The 27,510-nt window shown below is 42.1% G+C and overlaps 1 protein-coding gene across 1 annotated transcript in view; it reads left to right on the forward strand.

Annotated features, from left to right (window-relative positions):
* Positions 1-27,510, forward strand: part of LOC128694657 (serine/arginine repetitive matrix protein 2-like) — a 146,386-nt gene that overhangs the window by 103,776 nt on the left and 15,100 nt on the right. Inside the window, exons 2-3 of the mRNA XM_070095837.1 lie at positions 12,465-14,080; positions 15,574-17,192. Coding sequence (XP_069951938.1) covers positions 13,944-14,080; positions 15,574-17,192 — 1,756 coding nt within the window. The 5' untranslated portion in view covers positions 12,465-13,943. The remainder of the gene's footprint in view (positions 1-12,464; positions 14,081-15,573; positions 17,193-27,510) is intronic.

Consider the following 27,510-nt stretch of genomic DNA (forward strand, 5'->3'; position numbering starts at 1 on the left):
CACATCAATCAGATAACTGCTGCAGCATACGGGCGCCTGGCAAACCTACGGATAGCGTTCCGATACCTCAGTAAGGATTCGTTTAAGACTCTGTATACCATTTACGTCAGGCCCATACTGGAGTATGCAGCACCAGTTTGGAATCCACACCTAGTCAAGCACGTCAAGAAATTAGAGAAAGTGCAAAGGTTTGCAACAAGACTAGTCCCAGAGCTACGGGGATTGTCCTACGAAGAAAGGTTGAGGGAAATCGGCCTGACGACACTGGAGGCCAGGAGGGTCAGGGGAGACATGATAACGACATATAAAATACTGCGCGGAATAGACGAGGTGGACAAAGACGGGATGTTCCAGAGATGGGACACAGACACAAGAGGTCACAATTGGAAGTTGAAGACTCAGATGAATCAAAGGGATGTTAGGAAGTACGTATTTCTTCAGTCATAGAGTAGTCAAGCCGTGGAATAGCCTAGAAAGTGAAGTAGTGGAGGCGGGAACCATACATAGTTTTAAGGCGAGGTATGATAAAGCTCATGGAGCAGGGAGAGAGAGGACCTAGTAGCAATCAGTGAAGAGGCGGGGCCAGGAGCTATGACTCGACCCCTGCAACCACAAATAGGTGAGTACACACACACGCACGCGCGCGAACAAAAAAACTCCGCAGCAAACTACTAACTACTCCCCACAGACAACACGAACGAATATTTATTACCTTTCATTACCTTAAACACTGCTAATTAACAATAGTCATTAACACTGGTATTTAAGTGTGAAGAGTATTGACCACAGTAGCACATTTCATAACCCGCTGGTGTTATAGCTTATCCAGAATTACATGAAAATAAGACCTGTAAATATCTTGTACTGATTCTTTGTACATATGTTGTAACATTAGTTATTATTATTATTTGTAATAGTGTATTATTTTTGTAGTTGTAGTATTTATTATTACAAGCTATTCCCTTATGGATGTCATATTTATAATTTTTCTGTTTCATTTTATTTTTGTTTGGTTTCTAGGCGAGAACTCGAAATAAAACGATTTGAAATTTTCAACACGTCCGTATGTCCATAAAAAATGAATCTTTTGCAATTAGGCTGTGTAGTTCCCTCTAATGTCCATTTTTCAAACTCATTTATCATTTTGTTTGCTGGTTCTCGTCAGTACTCAAGCCTGTGAAAAGGAATAAAGACCAACTACGTTAAAATTGCAACGTAATTTCTTCCTATTACAAGCTGAAGCTTTGGAAGGTATCCAGTAGACATCTCAGGCAAATAGGTTAGTCTGGGTAGGGTGTCACTTTGTAGTGTTAATTCCTGAGGTAAGAATTAAAATAAACTCGCATCGTGTATATTAACTTGAGGCATGTGTGAGAGGTCACAAGGCAGCCTGGACAACCACATTTCTTCCTCGGGTCATTCAGTTTCTGCTCGAGGATTGTTGTATTGGCCCGTGGTCAGTTCTCTGGTTTCTTGTGTTGATGCTTTGGTATTTCCATACACACAACGTAACTGTGTGTGTGTGTGTGTGTGTGTGTGTGTGTGTGTTGCAGTATATAATAACACTAGTCGATGTGATGTGTTAAGTCACGCGAGGAGGATTGAAAACCTAGTATTAGCCTTGCCTCTTAGAGCCTCGATCAAACTTCGTACGTATTTTTTTTTGTGTTTTTATATCTAATGTGGCTTATGTACCTCATCCATATAATTGAAAAATTTGTATTCACGTGTCCGTGAAAGTGTGTTTGCCGAAATACTTCAGTGAAGAACAATACTAAAAGAAACATTCCTAGTCAGATAAGTTGCGTTCGAACGCAGCAAATTTTTTTCAGGTCAATGATCTCACCATAATAAAGTATTCTGGTTATTTTATTCAAGTTTCTTTATGTGAAGCAGTAAACCCGTGGGTTATTCAACGTTCAGATTGGTGAAGGCTCCATCCTCCGTCATGTAAATGCGGGAAAGACAGACAGACAGACAGACAGACAGACAGACAGACAGACACAGACAGACACACACACACACAGACAGACACACACACAGACAGACACACACACCACACACACACACACACACACACACACACACACACACACACACACACACACACACACACACACACACACACACACACACACACACACACACACACACACACAGACACACACACACACACACACACACGCACACACACACACACACACACACACACACACACACACACACACACACACACACACACACACACACACACACACACACACACACACACACATCTTTTGTTACAGCCAATCTTGCAATATAGAACCAGCTGGCAATATGCAGGTCTCGTCTGGACACCCAACTAGGCTGCCGCCTCACCAAATTACCCAGTAATGCACCCTCGCTGAATTCATTCAAACTCATTCGTAGCAGTTTTTTTTTTTATGCAGTCAATGTGGAAGTGATCTGTCTCCTGCAAGCATCAGGAGACTTTTGTTATCCGACTTTTATTAAGAGACATATTTGCATTTTTGTGATTTATTTTGAGTTGATTTTATGTATGGAATTTTTGGGTAAGTGAATGTATATTAAAAAGAGGAAATAAACGGAAAAAGATAAAACTGGGGACGAAAAGTGAAAAGGCGTAAGCAGGAGGAAGAGGAAGAGTCAAGAACAACAAATATCAAAATTGCTGAGTAGCCAAACCTTCAAGAATATCTAGTTGTTTCTCGCAATGAAATTTTGCTCCTCCCTCTTCCTTACAGCTTCTCGTCTCAATTTTCCTTTCCCCTTCCCTCTCATTTGTACTCCTTTAATTCTCTTCAGTGTTACATCTCTTCTAGTTGGTCCACCCCACCATTTCCCCTCCTAGTTGTCATTCTTTCTTTTCCTGTTCTTTCTCTATCCTTCCTTTCCTCCATTCCCCCCTCTCTCTCTCTCTCTCACCATATGCCTCCCCTTCCCAGTCCGCCACAACTGCTACCACATAAACATGGCAGCTGGGGAGGCGGTCATAGCCAGGATCTGCATCCCCGCCCACAGCAACACCACACACTTCACATGAGTGTTTAGTCTGTATACCACCATGACAAAAGGACGTGGGGGTTAGTGTTGATGCCCAGGGCATGTCAGGGTTCATGGGACATTTTAGGGTCCCCTTGGACATACCAGGGTCCCCCGTGCATGGAGTGCATGTTGAAGCGAAGGGTGCTGCTGCACCGGTCACTTAGTATAGCATAGCATACCTGTCTCCTGCGGGTCCAGGAGCCGTGAGTCGACCTCTGTAACCACATATAGGTGAGTATACACACACACACACACACACACACACACACACACACACACACACACACACACACACACACACACACACAACAACAACAACAACAACAACAACAACAACAACAATGAGTCATGGTACGTGAAGAGGTATCACAGTGGGCGCCTGTGACGAGCGGGGTCCCACAGGGGTCAGTTCTAGGACCAGTGCTATTTTTGATATATGCGAACGACATGATGGAAGGAATAGACTCTGAAGTGTCCCTATTCGCAGATGATGTGAAGCTGATGAGAAGAATTAAATCGGATGAGGATGAGGCAGGACTGCAAAGAGACCTGGACAGGCTGGACATGTGGTCCAGAAACTGGCTTCTCGAATTCAACCCTGCCAAATGCAAAGTCATGAAGATTGGGGAGGGGCAAAGAAGACCGCAGACAGAGTATAGGCTAGGTGGACAAAGACTACAGACCTCATTCAGGGAGAAAGACCTTGGGGTGACCATAACACCAAGCATGTCACCGGAGGCACACATCAACCAAATAACTGCTGCAGCATACGGGCGCCTGGCAAACCTGAGAATAGCGCTCCGATACCTTAATAAGGAATCGTTCAAGACACTGTAAACTGTGTATGTTAGGCCCATACTGGAGTATGCAGCACCAGTCTGGAACCCACACCTGGTCAAGCACGTCAAGAAGTTAGAGAAAGTACAAAGGTTTGCAACAAGGCTAGTCCCAGAGCTCAGGGGAATGTCGTACGAGGAAAGGTTGAGGGAAATTGGCCTGACGACACTGGAGGACAGAAAGGTCAGGGGAGACATAATAACGACATACAAGATACTGGGAGGAATAGACAAGGTGGACAGAGATAGGATGTTCCAGAGAGGGGACACAGAAACAAGGGGTCACAACTGGAAGCTGAAGAGTCAGACGAGTCACAGGGACGTCAAGAAGTATTTCTTCAGTCATAGAGTCGTCAGGAAGTGGAATAGCCTAGCAAGTGAAGTAGTGGAGGCAGGAACCATACATAGTTTTAAGAAGAGGTATGACAAAGCTCAGGAAGCAGAGAGGGAGAGGACCTAGTAGCGATCAGTGAAGAGGCGGGGCCAGGAGCTGAGGCTCACCCCTGCAACCACAATTAGGTGAATTAGGTGAGTACATAGCCCGTTGCCAGTTTCACTTGTCCTTGACAAGTAGCTGGACTGGTGGGCCCTACACACCAGCAACACAGAGCTCCACACCACATGCTTAATTGCCTGTTATCTTTCCACGTGAGCCGTCTTTGTGAGACGACGACTCTAAGAGAGACTGAACATAAGAATAGAGTAACACTGCAGCAGGCCTACTGGCCCATACAAGGCAGTGTTCCTCCATTCATATGTTGTGTCTTGAGAAACTGTGTAGAGAGAGGGAGGCTGCGGGAGATACTTTATCTGTATTCACTTTTAGACACTCCTGCCCGTCTGTGGAACTTTAAAATGCTTTATGCTTAAGGGTTTTTCATCCAGGGAACTGAAGCTATGCTCCCTTTCAATCAAACTTGTTTGTCTTCCATTCCACAGGCGCTAGATGACCCCCTTACGGGTTTAGTGCTTCCCACTGAATAATTGAAAATATGAATGATCTGGTTACACCTGATGGTTGTTACGTGATGCTGATTGTGTGTGTGTGCGTGTGTGCGTGTGCGTGTGCGCGCGCGTGTGTGTGCGTGTGCGCGCGCGATTTTATTGACAAGAGAATTAAATGACCTATTGTTCCCAGCATTGTGTACATTTAAAAATTCCCTTTTTACCACGCTGTCTACCACGATGACCACCGTCACCACCATCACTGCGAACACCTCAGTCATCCCCATTACCACCACAAACACCACAACCAGCCTGACTATGCTCACCACCACCACCACCACCACTACTGTCGCCACAACCACGACCTCCTCGCTCAACATTGGCATCAGGTGACTCGTAATTTTCTTGAAAAATGTCCAGATTTTGGTGTCAACGAGCGATCTGGACATAAAGCAAACGTGGATAAGGAAATAATGCTGGGTTTGTGTGGAGTTCACTACGATAAATCCCTCGAGGGCTGCCTTGCTGCCCACTTTTCTTCGTTCACCTCTCAAAGAGTATCGTTCACTTCCGCCCTCTGATCCCTCCATATATATATATATATATATATATATATATATATATATATATATATATATATATATATATATATATATATATATATATATATATATATATATATATGCGTGCGCCAAGATTTTTCGTTTTTAGTGCTACTTGCTTCGTACTTGATTTTCATTTGCCAATTTTTTTTCCGAGGAATATGTGAATAGTTTGTCATTAATTAACGAAACGACAAATAGAAAATATTGATGATTTATACGGTGTTTAGCCTTAAGTTTCAACGCTGCATCAAACCTGTCCAACTTTATACCATAGTAAACAATGCTGTGAAGGAACAGCTGTTGGGAAGAGAGGGAAGGAGGAAGAGAAAAGAGAGAGGGAGGTAAGCAGGAAGAGAGAAGAGAACGGGAGGGAAGGGAGGGGTGAGGGGGAAAAGACGGGTCGTGAAGTAAAGAAAGGGAGAGGAAGGGAAGGGAGAAGGGGAGGAAGGGAGGGGAGAGGGGGAAGAAGAGATAGGAAGGGAGGGGAGAGGGGTAAGAAGAGAGGGGTCGTAGAGAGAGGAAGGGAGGGAGAGAACTAAGAGATGAAGGGAGGGAGGGAGAGAGGAATGGACTAGGACAATGGTGTTAAGAACGCTAACATGTGGAGACTGGAGAATATGGCTGACGTTTCTAGACCGTCAGTTGGGTTCACTTCCTGCCACACCCTCTCCTCTTGCCTTACTTGTTTCCTTGTTTTATTTGTGAGTTTGGTGATTTTCCTGTACTGTTGTATGGTGAAGGCAGATAAGAGGGAACCGAGGGGGGTATGTGTGTGTGTAGTAGTAGTAGTAGTAGTAGTATAAATAGTAGTAGTAATATTTAGGTACAGAACAACTAACCAGGGAGTTATTACCACTTCCATACAATTTAAAAAAATAATCTTGCTGAACGTTCTATATACACAAATTAGTATTTTTCTGACTCCTGATTATATAAGTACATTGTAATCAAATTATTTTTGCACATTTTTACCTCCCAATTTTTGTTAATGTACAACACTTCGCTTACCGCTGCCCTGGAGAGGAGAGTTTGAAGCCTCTCACCATAGCCGTGTGTGTCTGAGAAGGCAACTGGAATGGCTGCTTCAAGAAGCTAGTTACGTCTTTTACTTGGTGCTGAGGAGGGGCTATTAGCCCAAGGAATTTGAGTTACCCTTCCCTTGGATCAAACTCGATCACCTCTACTTACCCAGGCACGGCGTGACACCTTCGGATTTGGCACTTCTCAGTGAATACAGTATTACTACTACTACTACTACTACTACTACTACTACTACTACTACTACTACTACTAAATAATAATAATAATAATAATGTCACTTTCCAGAGAGGGACACTCTTGGTGATTATAATTAAAAAAAATTATCCAGTGCAGTGTGTGCTATTCTATGTGATAATTGCAGTGTGGAAAGAAAAGCTAGTGACGTGTGGGAGAGATGGTGATGAGGGAGGGAAGGAGGGTGACGGAGGAGGGAGGGAGGGTGATGGAAGAGGGGAGAAAGGAGGGTGATGGAGAGAGGAAGATGGAATAGGATGGATCTGTTTGATAGAGGGAGGGAGGGAGGGTAACTGAGGAAGAGGGAGATACGAAAGACGAATGCTGAAGTAGGAGGAAGAGAGAGTATTTATTTATTCATTTCGTGTCAAACTTTGCCAAGTCATTGACACGGACTTCTCACGTATACAACTGTGTGTGTATTCGCCTAATTGTACTCACCTAATTGTGGTTGCAGGGGTCGATTCACAGCTACTGGCTCCGTCTCTTCACTGGTCGCTCCATGAGCTTTATCATACCTCTTTTTAAAGCTATGTATGGATCCTGCCTCCACTACATCACTTTCCAGACTATTCCACTTTCTGACAAATAAGACTGAAGAAATACTTCCTAACATCCCTGTGACTCATCTGAGTTTTGAACTTCCAATTGTGACCCCTTGTTGCTGCGTCCCATCTCCGAAACGTCCTGTCCCTATCCACCTTGTCAATTCCTGCCAGTATTTTATATGTTACCATGGTCCCCCTATCCCTCGTGTTCTCCAGTGTTGTCAGGTCGATTTCCCTTAACCTCTCCTCGTGTGTGTGTGTGTAACTATGCAAATGTATGGAATAATGTATGCTCTTTTGAGATGGATACTATTCATGCATTCACAGATATTCATTACACAGGAGCAGAATAAACTGAATACTAGTTCGTTCCCAAGGTAATCTTCATTAAGACTGCCTCACTCACTTAAATGTGATTGGATATTTCCGTAGAGTTTCCGAGGCCTTTCTCTCTGGCATTACCCGGATCAACAACAAGGTTTATCTCTGAGTGGTTCTGAGGATTATCTCTTCCACTGCTCGGTTTCAAGCCAGGCCTCCTAAATTGTAATGGAAACATTACAAGAGTAAGAATTATTAAGAAGCACATAGGAAAGTAAAGGTGTGTGTGTGTGTGTACTCACCTAGTTGTGGTTGCGGGGGTCGAGTCACAGCTGTGTGTGTGTGTGTGTGTGTGTGTGTGTGTGTGTGTGTGTACGTACTACATGTAGGCAGAAGCTCGTAAGATTTACCTGTTATTTTAACACGAGGCAGAAAGATCAGCAGTTTTGCCAGTCACGATCATTTGACTGGACGATAGTTACCTTCCTGGATGGTTGCTGTCTACCAGCCTGCTACCTTACTCTACGAGGATAGTACCGTATTCAGTAGACGCTGTTATTTCAAGTTTTGGTGTCGCCTTTAAAATGTATATAATGAATTCCACTGATATCAATAGTAAAAGAAAGTAGTAAAAATAATGGTTAATAAATATTCACAACCGATTGATATGATAGTATTCTTAGTAATTATTACGAGTATTATTATTACAGTCATATTATTATGATTATTGTTGTATGAGGAAATAATAGCCATAGATAATACTGTTGCTGCTACTGATTTTGCTGGTACTTTTATTGTTGCTTCTGCTACTGATGATGGTGCTACTGATTATGGAGACGAGGTATTACACAATATACAAACATAGAAAAGTATTTTGAAACTTAACGTTTTGGTACTTGCAAGGAGAGATCATAATTTTAAACTACATAATAAGTAGTCTTTGGAAAGCGAAACCTAATGACGGGTAAACTTTTTAATATTATTTAGTAACTTTGGGTAAATCAGAAATGTGCTGCTGCCCTATTTTATATGATATTTATAAAGAGGAAAGGAGAATTGACTCCTTCCCTGTCATAATAGATCACACAGGATGAGTAACATACATATTGTTTAAATCTGTCAGTCTGAGCTGGGAGACTTTAGAACGCTGAAGATATTGTCAAGTATTAATGATGTCAGACGATGGAAAAAAAAATGTGCCAAACACAATGGGAATTTTGAGTTCATATACGTAAGAAAATATAATAGACTAGATACCATGTGGAAAATCTGCATTCCTGTAAGAGCCAATTAATAACTACTATAAGACCAAAGATGAGAGTAACGTAGGCAGTCTTATTGGGAAAAAATCTACAGAATCAAAGAAAAAAAGATGTATAAATAGGCCATTACCCCGGGACGATCCCCTGAAGTACACACACACTTATTGACATGAGTGATGCATGTTAATATTGCTGATATCAAGATGACTTTCAAAAATGTGAGTAACAGACACTTTGAGAACGTTGTTTACCTCAGGTGTAAGACCAGTTCTTAAATTTTTCAACAACAGCAGTACAACAGGACCACCAATATTACAACGTGTGTTATTTCTTTATAAGGATACTTGATGCCGTTGAAGGACTCTTGCTTCTGTCAGCTTGAGCTACCCTCATTTTCCTTGGATCAAACGTGATTGCCTTGCATAACCTAGGAACTGTATAACTCTAGCGGGTCAAGTGGGTCTGGCGGGTCACCAAAAAAAAAAATGTGCTGGGCTGGTACTTGTCCTGTATTTAACATATCTGTTCACTTATTGATGTGTTCAACTTCTGATGTTGGTCTTGTTCTACAGCTGTTGATTTTGTGTTCTCCAGTAATTGATACACACTGGTCCATCATTGTTAGTAACATACTGTCACACACTGGTCCATCATTGTTAGTAACATACTGTCACACACTGGTCCATCAGTGTTAGTAACATACTGTCACACACTGGTCCATCCATCCTCACTCATAACCAGCCCATCAAAAGTTTTTCTTTGGCTGCACTTTTTAATTTCCGGTGCCGTGACCCATCAAGTGTCACTTGAGAGAGAGAGAGAGAGAGAGAGAGAGAGAGAGAGAGAGAGAGAGAGAGAGAGAGAGAGAGAGAGAGAGAGAGAGAGAGAGAGAGAGAGAGAATATTAGTGCTGTTTTTTTGGTAGTTACAGGGACAACAGTACTCGTGGTGTTCCACTTTAATTTTTTTTTTTTTTTGGAGGAGGAATCTATATCAAATTTGCTTTTGAATCTATGTATTGAGTTGGCGTCTCTTAACATCCTTCGTTATGCATTCCCTTTGTGTGTCTAAAGGATTTTTTTTTATGTTCCTTTGACTCGTTTGATTTTGCTTTTATATTGTTCCCTCGTTGTGTTTGCTCCCATCTCAAGCAGGATGTCCCTGTCAGCTTTGTCTGTTTCCAAGATTCTCAACCCTTGCATGTGTTAGATATAAATACTGACAAGTTGCCAAACACACAATGGCAGAATGGAAACTTTATTAAGACAACATTTTCCTTGTTGACGAAGCGAAACGTCTTTAATAGTGTCCATTTTAACTTTGTGCCTTTGTCTCCTGATTTCGTTTCGCAGTCCTCGTAGGTGTGGCAGCAGCATTAGGCCGACATTGTCAACTTTCTCAATACTGCCGACGCATGCTGGTCGTGCGTGTGTCGTTTATATCAACTGATGTGTCGTGTACAACCAACTGAGCGTCTCCTGCAGTCTCCTTGACATACTTCCAGTTTTGTGCACGTCGTTGATATTGCTGATAGGAGTTCTCTCCTATCAGAGGATACCTGTCAAAGGAAGTGCGCCTTGATGCCTGTAAAGGGTTCTTGATATATGACATTGGATCTGTCCGACCTTTTTAGCTGTATAACTCGTACAGGTTTAGCGCTCAACCCATGAATGTAATAATAAAGAAATTTAAAGACGATAGGAAGAGTATACTCTCAGGGGGTAAAGGTGCGCACTCTCTCTTACCTCAGACTGGCTTTCTAGTTCTAGTGTGTGAAAGATTCGTGTTAAAGGCCCTTTGAGAGTCGAGGAATATGCAGCTCGCCTCTCATCCTCTTAAAATGTCTGATCTTTGTCATTCATCATAGAAATTAATCAGATAAGTAAGGCAGGATTTTCCTTTTCTCGACCCATGCTGTTTTTTTTTCCATGAAAATGTCTGTTTTCCAGGTAGTTAGCTAGCTTATATCTAATTACCTTCTCCATTACCTTGCAGGTGTCCAGGTCGCATATGCACCTCTAGTTTAGTGTCTCTTCTCTACTTCCTTTTTTTGATTATTATTATTATTATTATTATTATTATTATTATTATTATTATTATTATTATTATTATTATTGATAAACCCATGAGAGTCATTCAGTTCATGGAATGGTAGAGGCTTGATCCTCAGTTTGCTAAACACGAGATGGGCTAGTCACGTGTGCAACATCAGGGTAGATATCTTTATATTGTAGACATTTCGCCAACCATTGGCAGGAGGTACTCACTCTTACAGAATTATATACGGAAGACAGATGAGGTAATCAGTCCCTCGGCTTCTCAGTGGTCATTACAGTCTACTTGCTGACCTCTCCCAACTCCTAGGCATGACCTACTTCCACTGGTGGAAGTAGGTCCATAATAAAAGCGTCCATCTTCTTGCCTGTGCTTCATATTCATCAAGATTACGGCAATGAAAACCTACTCCTAGTCTGAAGGAATGATTACCTCATCTTCTGCCGTCTTCTGTTTATGTCCCTGTATTGTATTGATAACTCTACCGGTTGGTGAAAAATCTGCAAAATAAAAATACCCAGATACCCAGTTCATCAACTTGTCGGTATGGTATATCACTAATGATTGAGTGCAGTCGCAGCCATCCCTACCCTCCTTCCTTGCTCGCTTTGGAAGATTGGTAATACATTACAGTTTTGCATCGTCCTCGCAATTCTTTTTTTCCCCTTCAATGGACGGTGTTGCATTGATGCTGGTGAATTGCTCTTGATTCAAGGAATTGGAATTACCCTTCCATTCTCCAGGCATTGTATGGCCTTCATGAGTTTAGCGCTATTAACTGCTTTGTGTAGTATACCAAGTGTAGTTTACATGTAATAAAATATTGTAACACAAAGAAAGGCACTAGCACGCATGTGTTTTGTCATCATCATTAAGTGCTAAGCCTGAAAGAGCCATAAGGCAGTATTAGTACTATACCGAACGAATTAAAAATATATTTGAGCCTAGTACCCCTGCGACAGTCGCATTTATTCAGTACCCGGCAACAAAAATGAAGATATGTATATTTCTAAATGAAACTCGCCGCGAAAGGCACTATTAACTTCTATTTTCAGAAATTTAATTTGCCGTTATAATTAAAAACAAGGAATGCTCGGCTCCCCTCCCCTCCTCCCACCGTCACCCCCGGCACACATTTAGAGATGAATCTGCATAACTGGGGAAAAGAAATCCTGCCTGGGATAACTAATCCTGCCTGGGATAAATAATCCTGGCTGGGATAATCCCGCCTGGGATAAAAAAAATCCTGCCTGGGATAAATAATCTTACCTAGGTTAACCATAACGAATCTTATCTTGCAAATAAAATTCTATTCAACTCATTCGAATTTCCCTAAACCATGTTATGATGATATCTCGTGATCATTGTTGAAATTTAATTTTCGTTATTAAATTTTTATAAGCGACCTCTGTTTTCGTATTTAAAAGATGAATTAAGAGTGGATATGATTATGATCACTATTATATATTATTATTAATACTGTAAACCCGTAGGGTCATACAGTAAGAGTAGGTACATGTTAATTACGTATTGATGTTGCCATCTCACGTTCTTTGCTTTTTCTCCACAGGTTGGAAAACTGCGAGCAGTGATGTTGAACTGCGCTCTGAGCATAACTGGTGAATCTGCGCAGCACTGAAAATTAGCAGCAGACGGACATAGATGATTTGCACAGTAGTCATAGCTGGTGAATCTGCGCACTGCACACGGTGAAACTTAGCAGCACACATGGGGAAACTGTACATTGGGCATACCAAGAGAAACTGCAGCGAGGGCATACCTAGTGAAACCGTGCTGATGACATGCAGAAACTGCGCAGTGGTGGAGCAGTGTTAAAACTACGGGGGCAGATTACAGGAAATAGCACAGTTGGCTTGTACAGATCAGCGCACCGCATGAGGCTGCGCTCTGAAGCATTCGCTTTCTGGGGAGATGGCGCAGTGAGGCTGTATCTACCTTGGTGAAACAATAGGTTAACTGGTGAAACAGGTTAATAGGTCGTTAACCGGTGAAACAGTTTGATAGGTCGTTAACTGGTGAAACAGCGTTTTGGATTTCCTTGAAGTGTCAGTTTGCTTACCAAGTGAGATCAATATGACCAGTATGGGTGTAGCGTTTATTTTTAATATAACCGTCCAGCGAAACCGTGCATTTAATGCACACTGGTCTTTGAATAACCCTAAAGGTGGTCTGTGATGCAGGAATCACAGGGCGGTAGTCTTTAATTTTTTTTTTTTTTTTTTTTTTTTTTACTCTAACGCTTCCAGGTGGTGAGTAATGATACTGCGCAGGACAATTCCTGAATTTTTGAAACCGCGCAGTCTGGTGTAATCTTAATATGAAGACGTTTATTTAGGCGGTGTCAGTTTTTCTGCTCCTGAAACATTGAGTTGACCATTTCGATGAAAGGCGCGCAGTGTAGGACTTAATGTTTGAAACTGCGCAGTAAATATTCAGATGAAGCTGCACGGTTTTATTAACAAAATTATAATTTGTAGCTGACCAGAGATAATTGTGCAGTTAAGCTGTTTTCAAAAGCATGATATTTTGTGAAACTGCGCAGCTCATAGGATGAAGCTTGTATAGATCTTAAAATTGCGCGGCGATGTTGAAATTTATTAACAACGGTTAAGTTGTGTGTGTCTAACTGAAAGACGGTGTGTGTTAAGGCAGCGCAGGTGTATTAGTGTGTTGAAACGGCGTAGTAACGAAAGGGGCGTGCACATTACTTTTATTATAAGTACAGTGTGATAATGGGTTTACACGTATCAAACATGAACCTGCTCGAGGGAAGTTTTTGTTAAGGATGCGCAGTAATGTTCGCAGTGGTCGTGTGTATTAGTTTGCTGGTGTTTTTAAATTGCGCGAAACTGCGCCAGATGGAACTCATTGCGTATGCGCTGTAGTGGTGGAGAGGTACTGTGAGTATAACACAGGATTGTGGTTCCTCTTTGGGGCTGTGGTAGTCTTGGTTGCAAGTTCGGAGAGGGGAAACTGCGCGCTGGAGGAGTGTGTTAGTGCTGCGCCGTGGTGGTGCGCAATAGTGGTGATGGGGTGGGCGCGGGCGGTGGTGGCGGTGGTGATGAGTATTATCTCGCTGGCGGTGCTAAGCCTCCATGTTGCTCTCTGCGTTCACTACCCGTCACCACTCTTCGCTGTAACTCTTCTACTCAACCCTTCCCTATGGTAAGAGAGAGAGAGTGTGTGTGTGTGTGAATGTATGTCGTGCCGAATAGGTATTATTATTATTATAATCAAAAAGAAGCGCTAAGCCACAAGGGCTATACAGGCCGAATAGGTAAAACTTGCGATTTTGGCTTAAATAGTAATGCTCTTCATGCCGAATAAGGCAAGCGAAAATTTGTGTATGCAATAATTTCACAAAAATCATTCTGAACCTAACGAAAAAAAATATATTTAATTGTTTAAATTAAATTATTGTAAACTTATCTAAAATATATTTAGTTGGCTTAGGTTAAATTAATTGAGCTTGTTATAATAAGGTTAGGTAAGTTTTCTAAGGTTCTTTTGGTACAAAATTATTAATTTTTGCATTAACCTACATGAAAAAAAAATCTCTAAACGTACAAGAGAAAATTTTAGAAAGGACTTAATTTTAAATGAGTTCTTGCTAATTGACCAATTTTACCTATTCGGCACGACACACACACAAATATATATATATATATATATATATATATATATATATATATATATATATATATATATATATATATATATATATATATATATATATATATATATATATATATATATATATATATATATATATATATATATATATATATATATATATATATATATATATATATATATATATATATATATATATATATATATATATATATATATATATATTATATACACGTCGGCAGTTTCCCACCAAGGCAGGGTGACCCAAAAGAAAGAAAAAATTTTCATCATCATTCAGCACTTTAACCACTCGTACATAATCACTGTCTGCAGAGGTGCCCAGATACGACACTTCAAGATGTCCCTCCAAACTTCCAAACTACCAATATACCAAACCCTTCCTTTAAAGTGCAGGCATTGTACTTCCCATTTCCAGGGCTCTAAGTCCGGCTAACCGGTTTCTCTGAATCCCTTCACAAAACATTACCCTGCTCACACTCCAACGGCTCGTCAGGTCTCAAAAACCATTCGTCTCCATTCGCTCCTATCTATAATTGTGTGTTTGTGTGTGTAATCAAGTTAAGCGCTAAATCCGAAAGGGTCATCCAGCGCTGGTGTGCGTACGTGTAATATATCAAATTATGCGCAAAACCCAAAGGATCATACAGTTGTGTATGTGTGTGTGTGTGTGTGTGTGTGTAGGGGGGATGGGAACTTGGAAAATGATGACACAGAATTCTTGGCAACAAACTAAAAAAAAAGTATACTTTAATCTAAAATTAATTAAGTAGGAAAAAAATTCATGGTCAAAACAGTTTTACTTAATATGAAATAAATTTGCTTTTGAGAGAGTGGTTTCAAGCAGCAACATTAATATCTTGTATGTAGTGTCCTTGCACAGGCTTTTTTGTTTTAGCAACGAAAGCACTGCGCCTTATGTGCTGACATTTAATTAATTATACTAGTTAAATATAACCACTGAAATCTTTCCCAGGTTGAATTAATGGAAATTTATGTTTTGACAGGATGTTCTTGGGTGCGGCTGGGATGGGGTGTGCTTTGGCTCTTACGTATAGGGAGCGGCAGAGGAAGGTCCGTGCCGCCCTCTGTACCACCTGCCACGCCCGCTACGGTGCCACCCTTGACTCCAAATGCCGTGGATCTGAGAGCCAGTGGCGGGATGGACACGGTCAGCGAGGTCCCTCCAGAGCTATCTACTCCTACAACGGTAATTCACACAAGTTTTACGCCTCGTACGGAACTATTAACGAGAAGCAGAACGTAAACATGAAGAGTCCCCCTCTCCTGGATGCGACATCAGGCAGGAACACAACTAAGCAGAGTGCAAGTAGTCCACTGAATATCAAGTCTCCGATAAGTTCTGAACCACCAGACACCAAGTCGAATGACAGGATTGCTCTAAGTGTAGTAGAAGATAAAGACTCTGAAGACATGTTTGAACTACAAAAAAGACTGGAACTCAAGACAAATGGTGAGGTTAAATTGGCGTCTCTGCCACAGGACGGGAACGGGCCAGAAACTAGAGCTGAAATTCCACGCAGCGGTGATATCGAGCAGCAGCCAAGTGAAAACCCCTCCCTCCTGTCCTTAACAGAAGCTACCTTGATGCCAGCGGTCAACGGTGATGCAAGCGTGGATAGTCAGGGTGCTGGTGATAGTGACTCTAGGACTTCATCCACATCACTGGAAGAGCGTCTCCCGTGTGACTGTCTGGCCAGGTATGCAGTTATGAACTATAGAAGCAGGCAACAATACTACCGGGCCGCTGCTTATGGTTCTAATTACCGTCGCCACTACACTCATCAAGAGATTCGCGCTATCGGAAAATATCATAAGAAATTGTTAATGCATTGTAAGCTGAGAGATCCAAATGATGTTCCTGTCGAATTGTTTGCTGCGAGGCACAGTTCTGTTGAGAACTGTCCAAGAGAGAAAAATGTCAGTTCTAAGAGAGCCATGGCTGGTGGGTGTAGCGATGGCGCTCCTACGTCTCGCAAGCCTTCAGATACCCATGAGACAAATAGTTACAGATCACCTCAAATTGGTGACAGACACGCTAAAACTGGCATTGAAGCAGATCAGGCAAGGCTGAAGAGCAACCTTTCTACAAGCGCGCGCACACGACCAGAAACAATAGCCAGTAGTGAGCCCGTCTCTCCAGAAAACAGATTTTTCACCCTGGGAAAAGTGAAAGGCAAAGATTTTTATTACCCTCCTACCGCACAACTCCTGCCTGTGAAACACTCTCCTCCGTCCCCCATACAAACGCCCACGATAGGGCAGTGGTCCACTGCCTCGCCTCCATCCGTTACCTCCGAAAGTTTACATCAAAACCCAACCCAAGACCAAAGTAACCACGACTCCATACAAAGTCCCATCCATGAAGTTAGCCAGAACCAAGAGCCCCAGTGTCAGGATTTAGACGTTGCTTCAGTGTCCTCTGAAAGCGGTCTCCTACCAGCCAGCAACAAGGCATCTTTGGTAGGCCGGGACTTCCTAAAGTCCCCATTGTGGCGCTCTTTTCGGGGGTCAAAGAAGGAGCCCAAGACATCCGTTGGTGTTGACGTTGAGGAACACAGCCAGAGCAGCCATCATGACGACGACTCTGACTCTGCACAACCTGGTGGGTATCTATTTGATATTGTCATCATACATAATTTTTAAAGGAGGCAGTTTTACACCTGTGAATGTTTATTTATTTATTTATTTATTTATTTAGAAATTTTAGCATACATACAGAGGTACAAAAAAAAATACAGGTAAGAGCAGCATGCCAAAGCCACTTATATGCATAGCATTACGGGCTGGCTTAAAATTAACTTAAGATTAACTAAGCAATGATGAAATCAGTGATAAGACATTATTGTAAACAGATAACTATAAAGCACAAATGAGTATTACAAAGACAGGTCATATGGTTGCATGCATTGTTGTACATTCAGTAGAATGGAATATTCTGTTAGGTAGTGTATTTAAAAAAAATAACAAAGTTAGATTGGGTCCTAGGTTTAACATTTATGTGATATAATTGTGAGTAACATTTTGGATATACAATTTATAAGGTTCAGTTATTCAGTATTTATTTGGTTTTGAGTAAGTGAACTTTGAGAAGATACTTGAATTTATAAACAGGTAGTGTTTCTTTTATATTTACAGGTAATGAATTCCAGATTTTAGGGCCTTTTATGTGCATTGAGTTTTTGCATAGCGTGAGATGGACACGAGGAACATCAAAGAGTGATCTGTGCCTTGTGTTATGGTCATGTGTTCTGTTGAGGTTGGCAAGGAGATGTTTGAGGGGAGGGTTAATATCAGAGTTAAGTGTTCTATGTATGTAATAGGTGCAATAATAAGTATGGATGTTTTGTATGGTGAGTAGGTTGAGTGTTTTGAATATTGGTGGAGTGTGTTGCCTGTAGTGAGAATTTGTTATCATTCTAACTGCAGCCTTTTGTTGGGTAATTAGTGGTCTGAGATGGTTAATTGTTGTTGAGCCCCATGCACAAATTCCATAGGTGAGATAGGGGTAAATAAGAGAGTGATAAAGGGCCAGGAGGGCTGACTGTGGAACATAGTACCGTATCTTCGATAGTATGCCTACAGTCTTGGAAATTTTCTTAGAAATTTGTTGTATATGTGTATGAAATTTGAGTCTATTATCGAGGTGGATTCCTAAGAATTTTCCCTCTGTTAGCTTTGTGATAGGTGATCCGTTTATCGTTATGTTAAGAGGTACATCTGTAGCTCTGTTACCAAACTGAATGAAGTAGGTTTTGTCAATGTTTAGTGTAAGTTTGTTAGTCCTCATCCAGGTAGATATTTTCTGTAATTCGGTGTTTACAGTATTGGCTAGCGTGACTGGGCTCGGGTGAGAGAAGACGTATGTAGTGTCATCTGCAAAAAGTGTGGGTTTGAGTAATTGCGAAGCATTTGGTAGGTCATTTATGTATAGGAGAAAGAGAAGAGGGCCAAGGACACTTCCCTGTGGGACACCAACTGTAATTGGTTGTGCGGAAGAGCTTGCCCCATTTGCGTACACATATTGGCTTCTGTTGCTGAGGTAAGACTTGGGGTAGTTGAGGGAGTGCCCTCTAATACCATAGTGTGACAATTTTACGTGGAGCAAGTCATGGTCAACTGTATCAAAAGCTTTACGTAAGTCAATGAAGATCCCCAGTGGGACTTCTTTTTTCTCTATTGCAGTGTATATATGTTCTAGCATGTGTATAATAGCATCATTAGTATTTTTATTAGGCCTGAATCCAAATTGGCAGGGGTTGAGAATGTTTTGGGAGATGAGGTAGGAGTAGATTCGTTTATGAATTAATTTTTCGAAGATTTTTGAGAGAGGGTGTAAATTGGATATTGGCCTATAGTTATTCAATTCTGGTCTCCTCCTTTATGGATCGGGGTGACCCTTGCTATTTTGAGAACTGTAGGGAAGGTGGAGGATTCAATGGATTTGTTAAAGAGTGTTGCAATGATTGGTGATAGTACTTGTGACGCTTTTTTGTATATAAAGGGTGGTAAGGTATTTAAATCTCCTCCTGCCTTGTTTTTCAGTGCGTTGATAATAAGGGAGACTTCGTATGGGTTAGTCGGAGCTAGGAACAGTGTGTTCGGGTAGTTGCCAGTGAGGTAGTCATTTGGTGGGGTATCTGAGCTTGGGATTTTATTGGCAAGGTTTTGACCTATAGTGGAGAAGAAATCATCGAGTCTGTTTGCTGTTTCTGTTGGTGGGAGTTGGGGTTCATCTGATTTTGCTAATTTTATTTCGCTATGTCGTGATATCTTTTTTGTTCCCAGAATTTCTGATAGGGTCTTCCAGGTCTTTTTTATATCACCTCGTAAGTTGGATAATCTGTTCTCATAATACAATTTTTTTGCCCTTCTTATCAGGCTGGTTAGGATTGACGAGTAACGTTTTGTTTGGTCTCTGGTTATGTGACCCATTCTGTACTGTTTTTCATATCGGTGTTTTGTATTTATGGATTTGAGAATGCTGGGTGTTAGCCAGGGACTGTTCAGTCTCTTAGCTGTCATCTGTTTAGTTTTTTTAGGGCAGTGCTTGTTATAAAGGTATTGGGTCTTTTTTAGAAAATTATTAAAACATTCGTCAATATCTGTATAGATTTCTAGCTCAGTGTGCCAGTCAATGTTTGTTACTGCTGTTGTGAAGTTATTAATGGCTGCCTCATTGTGAAGTCTGAAGGTGACTTTAGTAGTGTCTTGGGGTATTTTACCAAGAGTTGTTATGAGGAAAGTAGGGTAGTGGTCTGTGGTATTATCTGTAATTATGCCTGATTTTAAAGGGGATATGGTGTTGGTCCAGATGTGGTCAAGTAGGGAAACACTAGTCTCTGTAACTCTTGTAGGTTTTGTTACTGTTGGTAGCAACATGCAGTTACTCATTGTGTTAGCAATTGTTTCTTGGTGTTCGGTCTGTGCGAGTTGATTTTAATGGAACTAATGTGTGAACGTATTTGAGTGCGCGTGTTGGAGAGTTATTTATATAGTAACCAGCACTTTTATAATAAAGTTAGGTACATCAGCAGTATGCTGTTACCCTTCTATACGAGTTACATAGTGGGAGCAAAACCTGTTGTTCCGGTCATACTCCACCACACGGAAAGAGATTCATACGCTGTATCGGGTAATTCTCTCAAGGTTCCTTAATGCCGGTGAGGGGCTGTTAATCTAAGGAAGTAGACCTGTACTTTATTCACCCAGGCGTTGTATGATCTCTGCTGGTTTATCCCTTTCTTTGTAGATGAATGGTTCAGAGAACCGACATGTTGATAAATTAGACACATGTGCAACTCTTGGGTATCTTTATTGAGGAAACGTTTCGCCACACAGTGGCTTCATCAGTCCATACGTAGGAGAAACTTGAAGAACAGGAGGAGAATGAGGTAATCAGTCCCTCAACCTTGAGTCGGTGTGTTCAGTCCATCAATCTTGAATAGAATACGGCATATGAGCCGAGAAGCAGCTTATAAACCGTATGGCAGGAGAGGTGCAGCAGTCATAGGTGGTGTCACATTTGTTCAATGTGGAAGTAGGTCGTGCCCAAGAATTAGGCAAGCGAAGAATTCCTAAGTATTAAGATCCCAAGAAGTTGCAGTGTCTGACAGGTTTGTAGATGAATGGTTCAGAGAACCGACATGTTGATAAATTAGACACATGTGCAACTCTTGGGTATCTTTATTGAGGAAACGTTTCGCCACACAGTGGCTTCATCAGTCCATACGTAGGAGAAACTTGAAGAACAGGAGGAGAATGAGGTAATCTGTCCCTCAACCTTGAGTCGATGTGTCCAGTCCATCAATCTTGAATAGAATACGGCATATGAGCCGAGCAGCAGCTTATAAACCGTATGGCAGGAGAGGTGCAGCAGTCATAGGTGGTGTCACATTTGTTCAATGTGGAAGTAGGTCGTGCCCAAGAATTAGGCAAGCGAAGAATTCCTAAGTATTAAGATCCCAAGAAGTTGCAGTGTCTGACAGGTTTGTAGATGAATGGTTCAGAGAACCGACATGTTGACTCAAGAAATCGTAATGACACGATTGCAAACAAACCATACCCCCGGCCGGGATTAAACCCGCGGTCATAGAGTCTCAAAACTCCAGCCCGTCTTGTTAGCCACTAGACCAATCCCGGCCGGGGGTATGGTTTGTTTGCAATCGTGTCATTACGATTTCTTGAGTCATGTTGACGGCAGTGAAGGGACTTGAGCTAGAGTTCGTCACGGCCATGCTAGCTGGAGATTCGTCTGTAAAAACTTGCATTTGTGGTCACAGAGGTGCCTGTGCTAACCTTCCTATGGTGTAGAAATATACCTAGTTGGATGAATCTTATTGTGGCTAGCTGGTCTAGTGGCTAAGGCGACGGGCTGGAGTTTTGAGACTCTATGACCGCAGGTTCAATCCCGGCCGGGGGTATGGTTTAACCGACATGTTGATAAATTAGACACGTGTCTAATTAATCAACATGTCGGTTCTCTGAACCATTCATCTACAAACCTGTCAGACACTGCAACTTCTTGGGATCTTAATACTTAGGAATTCTTCGCTTGCCTAATTCTTGGGCACGACCTACTTCCACATTGAACAAATGTGACACCACCTATGACTGCTGCACCTCTCCTGCCATACGGTTTATAAGCTGTTTCTCGGCTCATATGCCGTATTCTATTCAAGATTGATGGACTGAACACATCGACTCAAGGTTGAGGGACTGATTACCTCATTCTCCTCCTGTTCTTCAAGTTTCTCCTACGTATGGACTGATGAAGCCACTGTGTGGCGAAACGTTTCCTCAATAAAGATACCCAAGAGTTGCACATGTGTCTAATTTATCAACATTATCCCTTTCTCATGAATGTAATAATGTATCAAGTAATATGTTAGCCTGAGCTGGAAGACTTGAGTAGGGTGATGAAGATAACTTGAAGCATTCCATTATAGGTATAGCAGTCGAATGCTCTCATAAACTCAGTGTGTTCTTCAATAATATAATCAGTGATAAACCTGAAAGGGTCAATGTCGGAACATGCAGAGGTTAGGAACGAGTGAAGGGATAGGAGTGTACAAGGGTAAGGGTCAATGGGGTAGTGGAAAGTGCTAAAAGTAAAATTAAATCAGTTATTGCGCTAAGTTTTTGTTAGTCAGAGTCTGCGTCGAAGATGGGACTTTCAGGGATGAGGTCAGTGTGCAGGGGGCATTGGCGACATAGGAAGTGAATTCTGCATGCCCACTGATAGGTCGGACAATTTATTAAGATATGGTGAACTGACAGTGGAACCTGGCAATCCTTACAGACCAGAGCCGGGCGTCTTTCCATGAGGTGTCAGCGAATGGACATCTCATGCCTAGGCCAATACTTACATTATTATTATTATAATCAAAAAGAAGCGCTAAGCCACAAGGGCTATACAGCGCTGCAGGGCAGGAAGGAAGCGAGGGCATCAGGTGGCAAAAGGGAGGTGGATGAGTAATAGGTTACAGATAACAGCGAAGCAGTGGATGGTGAAAGGGTAAAGGGCAGCAAGAGACTGAGCTAGAAAGGGCTGAGGGGAGTGCATAAGGTATCATCATCAGAGTTTGTGGAGTAAATCAGTCGTTATCAAGAAGTCAGTGAGAGAGGATTAAAGGAGGGTCCATCAGCAAGAAGGGAAGGTAAAGAGAGAGTAGTAGAACGAGGACGGCGTTGGAGGTAAATTCTGCGTGCTCGTTGATAGAGAGGGCAGTCTAACAATGTGGCTAATCGATACTGGAACTTGACACTGCTCACAGAGAGGTACAGGGTGCCTCTCCATGAGATACCCGTGAGTAAGACGAGTGTGGCCAATGCGAAGACGGGAGAGAGTGGTCTCCCAACCATGGCACTCATGACAAGAAGACGGCCAATAACCTATGCTTGGTTTAATAGAATGAAGTTTGTTACCAAGCAGAGTTGACCAACGTTGTTGCCAACGGGCATGAAGGTGGGTAGCTATTGCAGCAAAATAGTCCAGAAATGGAACACCTCTATAGGAAATTGGTAGGTCACGTACTGCTGACCGCGCAGCAGTGTCTGCCTGTTCATTGCCCTGTACGTCGACATGACCAGGGACCCAACAAAAAATAATATCTTTATGCTTCGTAGAGATACGACGTAGCCAAAGTTGGATACGGAGAACTAGGGGGTGAGATGTATCAAATTTTCGTATAGCCTGTAGAGCACTAAGGGAGTCTGAGGCTACCACAAATGACGACACAGGCATAGATGCGATACGAATAAGTGCTGCAAGAATGGCATACAGTTCAGCAGTAAAAATGCTAGCCGAAGATAGTAAATGCCCCCGCACGACGCTGTCCAGAAACACTGCTGCGAATCCGACGCCGTCTGAAGACTTAGAGCCATCGGTGTACACAGCGGTGCCATGAGAATGGGAGTGGAAGTGATCAAGAAAAAGAGAGCGGGAAGCCACCGTAGGCAGTTGAGCTTTCGAGCAAGGGAGTGAGAAAGAGCAGACCCGAACAGCTGGAACTTCCCAGGGGGGTAGGGAAAAGTGAGATGCTACATGAACATATAAAGGTGGTAACTGAAGGGAAGACAAGAGTGAATGTAGGCGAAGAGAAAAGGGACGGAGCAAACGGGCGGCGAACGAATAAAGAATGTCTACTAATATCGGTGACCATTCTATAAATGGAAGGATTGTGTAGATTGTGAGAGCGTACATAGTAGCGAAGGCAATGGGCATCACGGCGATCAGACAAGGATGGAACATTCGCTTCTGTATAGAGGCTCTCAACAGGGGAAGAGCGAAAAGCACCAAGGCACAAACGTAATCCTTGGTGATGGATAGAGTTAAGGCTAGAGAGAGTAGCAGGAGAGGCCGCGGAATAAATCTGGTCACCATAATTGAGTTTCAATAAAACGAGGGCTGAATGTAGGCGAAGCAGAGTTTGACGATCAGCTCCCCAGGAAAGATGAGCAAGGGTTTTAAGAAGGTTTAGCCGGCTGTGACAAGTTGCCTTCAGAGAGGTAATGTGAGGTTTCCAGGATAACCTACGGTCAAAGAGAAGGCCTAGAAACCTGACTGTATCACATTCGGGGATACGGGAGCCATAGAGATACAAAGGATGATCGGAGATAACAGAGCGTCTAGTGAAAGTAATTTGGTGAGTTTTGGTACTTGAAAATTTAAACCCATGCGTGGTGGGCCAAGTGGAAACACGGTCGACCGCATGCTGGAGAGAAACTGCAATGAGATGACAGTCAGCGCCTGCACAAGCAATAGCGAAGTCATCAACATAGAGTGATGACCAAATATTGGGTGGAAGAACAGAGGCTAAATCATTTATAGCAAGGAGAAAAAGTGTTGTGCTTAGAACACATCCCTGAGGGACACCTTCAGCTTGGACGAAGTCCGGGGAAAGAACATTATTGACTCAAACACGGAAATGTCTGTCAGTTAAAAAGTTCTTAAGGAAGGATGGTAGATTGCCTCGGAGGCCTAAGGAATGGGCCTGGGCCAAAATATTATACCTCCAAGTTGTGTCATATGCCTTCTCAAGGTCAAAAAATATGGCAATAACTGAGTGATTATTCGCAAAGGCATTACGAACATACGTTTCCAAGCGTAGTAAGGGGTCTATGGTAGAACGACCCTTACGAAAGCCATATTGACTAGCGGAGAGACTGTTGTGTGTCTCTAAATACCACATTAAACGTCGATTTACGAGACGTTCCATCACTTTGCAAACTGCACTAGTAAGAGCAATGGGACGATAGTGGGAGGCATCATGTCCTGTAGTACCCGGTTTGCGGAAAGGGAGAACAATGGCAGATTTCCACAGCTGGGGAAGAACTCCTTGTGCCCAAATAAGATTGAAGAGGTGTAAGAGGACTACAAGGGCTGACCGATGTAAATGTTGTAACATACGAATATGAATGTCGTCAGGCCCAGCTGCCGATGATCGGCAAGCTGAGAGCGTTGCCTCTAGTTCTTGAAGTGTAAAAGGCACATTATACTGTTCTTCTCTGAGAGAAGAAAAGTCCAAGGGTACTAACTCTCTGGCAGACTTTGAGGAAAGAAACGAGGGGCATAGATGGAGCCCCCAGGAAATAAGGACCAGATGTGTACCAAGTTCAATGGCAACGTCGAGAGGGTTTGCTACATCAACACCAGCGACCCGTAGAACAGGAGCCGGGTCAGGAGAGTATTTACCACTCAATTTCCTCACTTTTTTCCAGACTGCACTCATAGAAGAAGCAGAGGTGATGGTGGAAACATAGTCTCGCCAACAAGTGCGTTTAGCTTCACGGATGACACGGCGAGCGATCGCACGCTTTGCTTAAAATCAAGAAGTCTCTCAGCGGTTCTATTGTACCGGTACCTGCCCATGCAGCGCGTTTCAAACGTACTGCACGAGCACAAGCAGGAGACCATATAAGAACATAAGAACATAAGAAAGGAGGAACACTGCAGGAGGCCTGCTGGCCCATACTAGGCAGGTCCTTTACAATTCATCCCACTAACAAAACATTTACCCAACCCGATTTTCAATGCTACCCAAGAAATAAGCTCTGATGTGAAAGTCCCACTCAAATCCAACCCTTCCCACTCATGTACTTATCCAACCTAGATTTGAAACTACCCAAAGTCCTAGCCTCAATAACCCAACTAGGTAGACTGTTCCACTCATCAACTACCCTATTTCCAAACCAATACTTTCCTATGTCCTTTCTAAATCTAAACTTATCTAATTTAAATCCATTACTGCGGGTTCTCTCTTGGAGAGACATCCTCAAGACCTTATTAATATCCCCTTTATTAATACCTATCTTCCACTTATACACTTCGATCAGGTCTCCCCTCATTCTTCGTCTAACAAGTGAATGTAACTTAAGAGTCTTCAATCTTTCTTCATAAGGAAGATTTCTGATGCTATGTATTAATTTAGTCATCCTACGCTGAATGTTTTCTAACGAATTTATGTCCATTTTGTAATACGGAGACCAGAACTGAGCTGCATAATCAAGGTGAGGCCTTACTAATGATGTATAAAGCTGCAGTATGACCTCTGGACTTCTGTTGCTTACACTTCTTGATATAAATCCCAGTAATCTATTTGCCTTATTACGTACGCTTAGGCATTGCTGTCTTGGTTTAAGGTTGCTGCTCACCATAACCCCCAAGTCCTTTTCGCAATCTGTATGGCTAAGTTCTACATCATTTAATTTATAAGTACTAGGGTTATGGGCACTCCCAAGCTTCAGAACCTTGCACTTATCTACATTGAACTGCATCTGCCACTTTTCTGACCAAGAATAGAGTTTGTTTAAATCCTCCTGAAGTTCCCTAACATCTACGTTTGAATCAATTATCCTACCTATCTTTGTGTCATCGGCGAATTTGCTCATATCACTAGTAATTCCCTCATCAAGATCATTGATATATATTATAAACAACAACGGGCCCAAGACTGATCCCTGTGGAACGCCACTTGTTACAGATCCCCACTCGGATTTAACCCCATTTATGGACACTCTCTGCTTCCTGTCAGTGAGCCATGACTCGATCCACGAGAGCACTTTTCCCCCAATGCCATGGGCTGCCACTTTCTTTAACAGTCTATGGTGCGGAACTCTATCAAAAGCCTTACTAAAATCTAAGTAAATAATATCAAATTCTTTATTGTGGTCAACAGCCTCAAAAGCTTTACTGAAGAAAGTTAATAAATTAGTTAGACAAGACCGGCCTCTTGTGAATCCATGCTGAGTATCATTAATCAAGCTATGCTTATCGAGATGGCTTCTTATAATCTCAGCTATAATTGACTCTAGTAATTTGCCTACAATTGAGGTCAGGCTTATTGGGCGGTAATTTGACGGTAACGACTTGTCCCCTGTTTTAAAAATAGGAGTTACATTAGCCATCTTCCACATATCAGACACTACACCTGTTTGAAGAGATAAATTAAAAATATTAGTTAATGGTTCACAGAGTTCCATTTTGCATTCCTTAAGAACCCTTGAAAAAACCTCATCAGGACCCGGCGACTTATTTTGCTTCAGTCTGTCTATCTGCCTCACAACCATCTCACTAGTGACTGTGATGTTACATAATTTATCTTCTTCTAGCCCACTGTAAAAATTAATTACTGGAATATTGTTAGTGTCTTCCTGTGTAAAAACTGAGAGAAAATAATTATTTAAAATCAAGCACATTTCATTCTCATTGTCAGTAAGGTGCCCATAGTTATTTTTAAGGGGACCTATCTTATCTCTAACTTTTGTTCTATAGACCTGGAAAAAACTTTTTGGGTTAGTTTTAGAATCCCTAGCAACTTTAATTTCATAGTCCCTTTTAGCTTTTCTTATCCCCTTTTTAATGTCCCTCTTAATGTCAATATACTGATTCATAAGATGACCCTCACCTCTTTTGATATGCC

The sequence above is a fragment of the Cherax quadricarinatus genome, chromosome 51, assembly GCF_038502225.1.
Source record: "Cherax quadricarinatus isolate ZL_2023a chromosome 51, ASM3850222v1, whole genome shotgun sequence".
Lineage (NCBI taxonomy): Eukaryota > Metazoa > Arthropoda > Malacostraca > Decapoda > Parastacidae > Cherax > Cherax quadricarinatus.